This window comes from Pelmatolapia mariae, linkage group LG17 (genome assembly GCF_036321145.2).
Source record: "Pelmatolapia mariae isolate MD_Pm_ZW linkage group LG17, Pm_UMD_F_2, whole genome shotgun sequence".
Taxonomy (NCBI): Eukaryota; Metazoa; Chordata; class Actinopteri; order Cichliformes; family Cichlidae; genus Pelmatolapia; species Pelmatolapia mariae.
Genome location: NC_086242.1, coordinates 26842958 through 26851744, shown reverse-complemented (window position 1 = coordinate 26851744; position 8787 = coordinate 26842958). Strand labels below are relative to the sequence as shown.

General features: G+C 39.5%; 1 protein-coding gene across 1 annotated transcript; it reads right to left on the bottom strand.

Annotated features, from left to right (window-relative positions):
- Positions 1 to 726: 726 nt before the first annotated feature.
- On the bottom strand, positions 727 to 8523 carry gpx7 (glutathione peroxidase 7). The gene is made up of 3 exons (XM_063500901.1): positions 8333 to 8523; positions 4380 to 4641; positions 727 to 4190 (listed from the first exon to the last, which is right to left on the bottom strand). The coding sequence occupies exons 1-3, from the start codon at positions 8462 to 8464 to the stop codon at positions 4027 to 4029; spliced, it is 558 nt and encodes a 185-aa protein (XP_063356971.1). The 5' UTR covers positions 8465 to 8523; the 3' UTR covers positions 727 to 4026.
- Between the last annotated feature and the right edge of the window lie 264 nt (positions 8524 to 8787).

Below are 8787 nucleotides of genomic sequence, written 5' to 3'. Positions count from 1 at the left end.
TTGGGCTGTTGCCACGTTTCAGTCAGACAAAGAAAGTATAACTTACGATCGGAAATCCTGGATGAGATGTCCCTTACCAGTGAGAACGCGGATGTTTAATAGACCGAAGTTGATACTGGAGTTACCTTTCCTGACAGGCTGTTGTGACTGATACACAGTGAGACTGGAATGTGAGTCTCCTCATGCTGGTTACCAGCTTGGTCACACACTGGTGTGGGTTGGCATCCCATTTTTCAACCAGCATTTGTCACAAGTCATTGAAAGTGATTGTGCTGGTCACTGTGACACAAACAACACTCACACTGATTCCACAAGTGCACAATGAGGTTTTAGTCAGAACTGCATGTGTGCCATTCCATCCACTCCACTCCTAAATTATGGGTGTAATCTGTAGTATCTAGCTCCGTGGGTTGGGAATATATCCTCTTGGTTGTGGTTGGGTATTCTGTTTCCTCTGGCACTCCTCACTGTGTTGACTCAGATAAGCACTTGAAAAATCCGAAATAGTCTCATCATTTACTTTGTTAAAACAATGTATCCTGTTAATAGTCATTACAGTTAACATAGGCAAGTACATCAAGTCAAGCAAATGTACTTTAGTAGTAGTTTAACTAATTTACCATTTAACTAAAGTACATACAGTTTGAACACTCACCAATACTGCAGAGCCTTCACAGTGACACTAAAAGCGAAGTGGAGATTGATAACTACATTTTAATGGGGAAATATCAGATCAGGTCTGTAACATCAAAAACTATGCTTTAGTCTTAAAGCCATTTCATTCTCACCACACAGGGACATCATTTAGCATATTTATTTCTTAACAAACAAACATACATTCAGCCTAATGGTATAGTATTAAAAAAAATATGATTATTCTTTACATGTTTATATAAAACAGGTAATACTTGTGTCGCTTCAGATACAGAAAATTGGCACCTATAAATTTAAACATCAAATACTTGCATATATTTCAGTTTTTCAAACAGGGGGAATTTCATCTCAGGTGCCCATAATACCTATGCCAACAAGTAAAGTAAAATGACTGAAATAGGGACATAATTAGGAAGAGAGAGATTCGAGAATTCAGGTAAAATTAATGGCTACTTTGACCTTGAGCCACTGCTAATAGCTAAAGCTTTTAATCATTGTCACGTGTTCCAGTGCAATTAAGAACTGACTCAACATAACTGTACCAACCTGATTAAAATCTGCTTCAATATATATACAAGCAAAGTGAGTATACCCCTAAATTAAAATGTCCAAATTGTGCCCAGTTTGTCATTTCCCTTCCAGGTGTCATGTGACACGTTAGTTTTACAAGGTCTCAGGTACAAATAAAGAACAGGTGTGTTGAATTTGATGTTATTGCTCTCACACTCTCTCATACTGGTCACTGGAAGTTTATCATGCCACATCATAGGAAAGTATTCTCTGAGGATCTGATAAAAAGAATTGTTATTATACATAAAGATAGCCTAAGCTATAAGAAAATTGCCAACACCATGAAAATGAGCTGCAGCATGGTGGTCAAGACCATACAGCAGTTTAACAGCACAGGTTCCAGTCAGAATCTAACATAACCTCGCCATGGTTGACCAAAGAAGTTGAGTGCACATGCTCCGCATCATAGAGGTTGTCTTTTGAAAATAGATGTATGATTGCTGCCAGCATTGCTGCAGAGGTTGGAGGTGTGAAGGGTCAGCCTGTCAGTGCTCAGACCATATGCTCCGCACAATGCATCAAACGGCTGTCGTCCCAGAAGGAAGCCTCTTCTAAAGATAATGCACAAGAAAGCCTGCAAACATTTTGCTGAAGACAAGCAGACTAAGGACATGTATTACCTGTGGTCTGATGAGACCAAGATAAACTTATTTGGTTCAGATGGTGTCAAGGGTGTGTGGCGAGGAGTACAGGTGAGGAGTACAAAGGCAAGTGTGTCTTGCCTACAGTCAAGCATGGTGGTGGAATGTCATTGTTTGGGGCTGCATGAGTGCTGCTGGAACTGGAGAGCTACAGTTAATTGAGCCAACATGTACAGTAAGATACTGAAGCAGCGCATGAGCCCCACCCTTCAGAAATTGGGCCACAGGAAATGATAACAACCCCAAATACACCCCCAAAAGCCTTGCTAAATAAACTGAGGGTAAAGGTACATGACTAGCCAAGCACGTCTCCAGACTTAAACCCTATTGAGCATCTGTGGGGCATCCACAAATCGAAGGTGGGGGAGCGCAAGGTCTCTAATATCCTCTTCCACTCCTCCATGATGTGATCATGGAGGAGTGGAAGAGGATTCCAGCGGCAACCTGTGAAACTCTAGTGAACTCCATGCCCAACAGAGTTAAGGTAGGGTTGGAAAATAATGGTGGCCGCACAAAATATTGACATTTTTGTCAAAACTCAAAAAACTGAACACAGAACACAAGACTATCAAAGTAAAACAGGAAATACAAAAACATAGGGACAAGGATGACAAGAGGTGACACAAGGGAGGCACAGCAACACCTAAACGCTAGAAATCATGAACCAATAACCAGGACCTAACTAAAACAAAGAATATTAATAATCACAAACATAAACTAGACTCCGGACCATGACACCAACTGCCTATTGTAAGTTTTGAGTGTCTACTAAAATAAAAATAAAAGCATTTACTTTCCAACCACACGACTCACTGTTTCAAAACGACAGCATGTGTTATCTTCAGTAGACTGGACTAATCGACAGAAGGACCTGAAGCTTCACTCCACTTTTTTGGTAACTTAAATGTGTGTTTGTAAGCCATGTTCATTAGCTAATCGGTACAAATAAATGATTTTTGACTACAGAACTCACTATGAGCTTGAATGCTGATTAAAGTCAGTTCTGTAGTTCAGACATTAGCTCTACTGCTCTAACTGCATTGAACTGAACTGAAGGATGTTTAGACCTGCAGCTGAAGATGAGGCACTGAAATGGTTTATTATGAGAAACACGGAAAGGTCACCAGGCTAATCGGTCACTAACTAACATTACCTTATGTTAAACCCAAATAATTGTTTCAATTTAATAATTATATAGACTATCTCAGGGGTCCCCTATTAAAATAGCTGGAGGTCCACTACTTCCGCCATCCAATCAATCTGGGGTCCAAACATTTTAAATGAACCGACAAAAATATTTTCGTTCATTTTTGCTTAACATTTAATTAATAATATAGACATTTGTCTTGTAACTACTGATCAATTATTCATATGCCCATTAAATCCTTTGCTGAACGGAAAAGAAGAGACCATGTACTATTTAACACTACTGGCTTGGACAACTGAAGGAACTCTAAATATGGGCATGGGAAGAATGACAATAAGAACAATAAAATGTAAGTAGAGGAAAGAAATTACAATGAAATTGTGGAAAATTTAGTACAGATTCAAGAAAAAATGAAGTTTTCTGTTACAGTACACTTAAACTTAGGTGTCAGAAGGATGAAAATTTCCATAACACATTTGGGAGCTTTGAATCTTACTAAGTCGATCAAGTAAAGAAGTTGTAGCTGATCAATTTGGATAAACTCCAACACCACAAACACTGAGAGAAGGTTGTGAGACTTAAATTAGCATACCTGTCGATTAAAGCAGCCACACGCCTAGGTATCATTAGAGGCCAAATACAATTTTTGTTCCAGTGTGTGCTTTTTAATCCTGCAAGGATTTTTAGACATGCGTGCCAAAAGTACTGACGCATTTTGGAGCCAGCTTTGTGTAGCTATTTAAGGAATGTTTGGAACCTTTCTTTGCTTGATCACACCTCATATTGCCTTAATCCCCAGTGTATTTGATCTTCTATTTCCTGTAGCGCCACCTTTTTAAAAAATTATTTATAGCTACAAACAAGACCTACCACAAATCTTTTTACTTCCTTAACACAAATGAATAAGCCATGGCTTTAGTGTAATGTTACCAAAGCAGTGACTCATTTTCTGCTCAAACCTGCCACAGTTTCCCTGTGGTATTAACATTAAGTAGAGTCTTGAAGCGAAATGTGTTAAAGCTCTTCTTTCTTCTTCAAGATTATTTGCCGCACCATTTCAGCAATTTTAGGGCGAATTTCTTTGACAGAGACTTTTGGTCCCCATGCATCCACCACTTTGCCGTTAATGTCAATTAGATACTTCCAGAAATTCCAGTCAGGCTCCTTTCCAGATGCCTCTGTAAAAGATTAAATGACATAAATGTCAGAATAAATGGTTAGTGTAAGCTTGTAACCTTTTAAAAAAACATTTTTTGTTTTAAGTTTTGCTTCAAAGGTTTCTATTTTTCCCCTCTCTTTTTTCTACACTGCACACGACTGCTCTCTCGTGCCCCCCCCCCCCCTCCCCGAGAGAGGGTGTTACTCACCAACAAGGTACTTGTAGACATTGTTGGCTCCAGTGCCAACAACAGCAATTTTGCTGAACAGAGGAAAGGAGACTCCGTAGACTCTGCGCACAAAGCTGTCAATCTCCTTGTCACTGCCGGGCTCCTGCTGTCCAAATTGGTTACAGGGGAAGGCTAGCACATTGAAGTGATATGGACCAAAGTCCCGCTGGAGCTGCTGCAGTTGATTGTAGTGTTCCTCAGTGAAGCCACATTCACTAGCTACGTTTACCACCAGGGAAACCTAAAGCCACCAGAAAACACTGTAAAAACACCACAAAAGCTTTCCTAGCTTAATATGTGTCAGTATATATGTTTTCTTTAAACATGCATAATTAAATGAACTACTTGCAGTTTTATTTGCATGTAGTTCACATAAAGTTGGCAACCACTGGATTGAATCACCCCACTGTACAGTATATGTTGGATCTATAAAGCTATATGTGTTAGTTAAAGGTTGCCATTGACCACTTTTACAAGGCTGCTGAGGATGACACATTCAGTGAAGAGGCCACCTGCTATAACTGAAACAGATATGGATATTTTTTCATTAATTTATGTTAAATAACGGTTACTTTCACTGAGACCATATCTGATGTAAAATTGTTTGTTTAGCTGTCTCTTTTTAGACTATTTTTGTCTTTATTGCACTGTGACAGTGAAGATGGACAGCAAAGTGGAGAAGGCACACAGGCCAGACAAAGACTCCCCAGCGACAGCCCCAAAACATGACTGATCTAGAGCAGTGGTCCCCAACCCCCGGGCCACGGACCAGTACCGGACCATGAGTCGTTTGGTTCCGGAGTTGAGGCTTGGGCGTGAAATTTTTTTTATGGTTTTTATCATTATTTTTATTGTTTTTATTGTTAACTCGGTTTCCCTGGGTGTTTTCCCGTGTGTTATGAATAAATTTTCTTTTTTTTGGTACTGCTACTGGTTTTGTTTTGTTGTATTTATCCACGACACCTTAAAGGCCAGTCCGTGAAAATATTGTCGGACATAAACCATCGCGCAAAAAAGGTTGGGGACTGCTGCTCTAGAGGAGGTCTGCACGGAGGAATAGGCCACAATACCAGCAACAGTGTGTGAAAACCTTGAAGACTTGCAGAAAACATTTGGCCTCTGTCATTGCAAACAAAGGGTATGTAACAAAGTATTGAGATGAACTTTTATTATTGACCAAATACTTATTTTCCACCACAATTTGCAAAGAAATTCTTTAAAAATCAGACAATGTGATTTTCTGGATTTTTTTCTCATTTTGTCTGTCATAGTTGAGGTATATCTATGATGAAAATTACAGGCCTCTGTCATCTTTTTAAGTGTGTATATTGCCCCACTGTGTACAGACAGACAGACAGACAGGCTCCTTCTTCAAAAAGAGCAAAAGTGAAGTGTGGCCGTCCCACTGATTGACTAATTATTTGGACCACAGATAACTGTGATTTAGGCCATTACACGTTACACACGCCATTCACAGATACAGAGACTAATAAGTATCCTAATACACATTAATACATGTCACAGCTTCATACTTTAACTCACAGTTAAACTAGAGAAGATCATCACTGCAGAAGTATGGCTTCCTCAGAAACCAGTGTGTAATCTTATCATCTAGTGACATCTGGTGTCAAGATAATACAATTGCAAGTGTGACATATATGACATGGGATACTGAAAATATCCACATCTCTAATAAATTAAGCTCTGTATGTGTCTGGTACCATATCTCAAAGACAGTTAATATGATTAACTTCAAACTTAGTGGGTGTAATGCTGAGAAGGTAGTGTACGGGGTCATTGGATGACTCCCATTTTTTGAATTAAAGTTATTGTCTGCCACCCGTGATTTCTCGTGGATGGTCATTTAACACACACAAAGCCACACTTGCCTTTGTGAGAAAAAATTTTCTGGCATTAAAGTTTCACACACACAAAGCATTTTTTCCTAGGATACCTAGGTGTATATCAACAGCAGCCCCAGTCTGTCCTGTACCTTCTACTTCTACAATCTAGCCATCTAATAAAGCCTTATCTGCACTCAGTTTACTAGTGGACAAGCCAACCCATTGCCTTATGTTTTCTTTACTGGTACGCTGTCACTGGTAGGGCTGCTGTTTTGGCAGTCCTTGATGCCTTTTATACAGTGGCCCTGAGAGGTCAAGAAAACACCAGCACCCCATAGAAATGCACCCCAAAATCACACAAAGCACAACTCTAGTTAAAATAAAACAAAACAAACAAAAAACTCAAACAAAATACAAGAAACCACAGTTACACTACAGTATGATCAAGGACTATAATCAGCTTGCTGGAATCTGCGACAGTGGAATGGGAGTTCATCCACAGAATGTGGATCTCACTGAAGAAGCAGCTGATGTTGATTTATTAGTCACAAAGTACAAAGTCACAAAGTGCCGATATCTTATTTTTATAACTTAATAATAATGTGTGACACACATGCATATAGAATGAGAAGAGGGTGTGAAAAGAGTGAGGTGAGGTGAGGTAGGATGGAGGAGGGGAGCCGGAAAACACAATAACCCATTAAATGAGAGTGACTCTGGTCGACTGTTTTCAACTATGGGATGTGCATAAGGACATCAAGGGAAAATGGTTCAAACAAATCCTTGACATTATACTGCTGCAGATGTTATGTAGAAGTGCTTACCCTAATTGTTAGGGTTATTTTTCTAATATTGGATGGTCTTTACCTTGTAATATAAAGCGCCTTGAGGTGGCTTTCGTTGTGATTTAACACTATAAATACAACTGAACTGAAACTGAATATAACATTTTGAAGTGAGATGCATTGAATAACTATCATGCTGTGCTACTGTTGTCTTCAACTGGTTCAAATATCATCCATTTTTTGGACTCGCTGAAAAAGAATGCAGGTTTAAAAGCATTTCCCACTGGCTTCACCTTTTAGACTAGGAAGCTTTGCTTGTCTTTGGTATCCAGTACGTATTACTGAACATCTTTGAATGTCAGTGTGTGAGCAAGTGTCTTATCTTAATGGTTGTTTGTCCAATCTACAAGGCAGCACAGCAGGTCCAACAAGGTTCTCATGTGTAATGGAACACCAGTTTTCAGTCTTGTTTTTACATTTAATTATTCCAGCAAGGACATGAAATGTAATTTCATGTCCTTGCTGACATGAAATGTAAATTGGAACTACACTAGCTCTTCCTTAAAAAGTGCACCGCTACAGCTCTGTGGTGTACAAACTGTGTTCATTCACTTGTAGTGTGCAAAAGATTTATAGTTTAATTTGTCTGTTTGTGTTTATGGTTAAAACAAAATCCAGAGAGTCTTTCACCTTGTTACATAAAGGATATCTTTTTAAAAGATACCGTCTATAATAATCATTTAAAGCTCTGTGATTAAGAATTTGGAAGCAAATAAAGTCAAAAACAGCTAAGTCAAAAAAGATGCAGTTTGTCTTATTATTATCATTTTATATAAAAGCTGTCATATATAATATACATCATTGTTGCATTATTACTTTTATTTATTTTTCAACTTTATTACAATAACTGGGGTAAAAACCAAACTCATGTATGTTCCGTTACCTTTGATGACGGATAGAGTGAAGGTAGAGTGAAGTCTTCAGACAGATTAGTGCTAACCCGGTCTGGTGATCCGTAACTTGTTTGAATGAAATCTCAGCACTTTCTGCAGCTTCAGGGGCTGCAGGCCTGCCACGTAGGCTATCCGGGCTACATGACGGGACATCCCCACCAGCAGCCCACAGTCAAACTGATTCTCATCACTGCTGTGTTAGTTACATCTACAAACAACATTTCATGGGGAGAAGTAAAAGAAAGAAAGAAGCCAACATTCCCATGCAACATTCATTCAAGCAAAGGGCTGGCATGCCGAGAAACTGCGCTCTAACATCTGTAGTTTAAGCTGTTGTGAGTCGTACTTACCGAACCCCGATATTTCTCCAGAGATACCAGCTTACCCCTGCTATTCACAACTTTAAAAGTATAAAAGTCTTTCTGTTTGCTTTCAGCGAGGCTGAAGAAAGTCAGTAACACTGTGAGCACTGCAGGGAACATCTTTGCAGTCAAACAACCAACACAGCACCAGCGGAACCAAGATAAAGTCCTGCAGTCTTTCTCCGTCCGCCCCGCAGTCACCAGCAGTCTGCGCACCTCCTCTGCACTCAAGTTACACACAGCGATCAGCGTTTCCTGGGCAGGAAGCGCTTAACAAAAATAAAAGTCTTATTGGTCTTAGGTTGTATTCGGTATGAGCAGAAACTAGCAATTTAGCCTGTAAACTCGTGAGGAAAGTGTGTCTTGATGTCTCAAAATAACGGACCTGAGGCCCAGTTTAGGGTGCATTCCAGTTTTATTCAGGAAGGTTCCTACGTGAGAGC

Coding starts and splice junctions, on each gene's coding strand:
- gpx7 (XM_063500901.1), bottom strand. CDS start 8,464: ATGTTCCCTGCAGTGCTCACAGTGTTACTGACTTTCTTCAGCCTCGCT. Junction 4,642..8,332: donor TGGAGAAATATCGGGGTTCG/GTAAGTACGACT, acceptor TGGTGGCTTTAG/GTTTCCCTGGTGGTAAACGT. Junction 4,191..4,379: donor TGTCTACAAGTACCTTGTTG/GTGAGTAACACC, acceptor AATCTTTTACAG/AGGCATCTGGAAAGGAGCCT.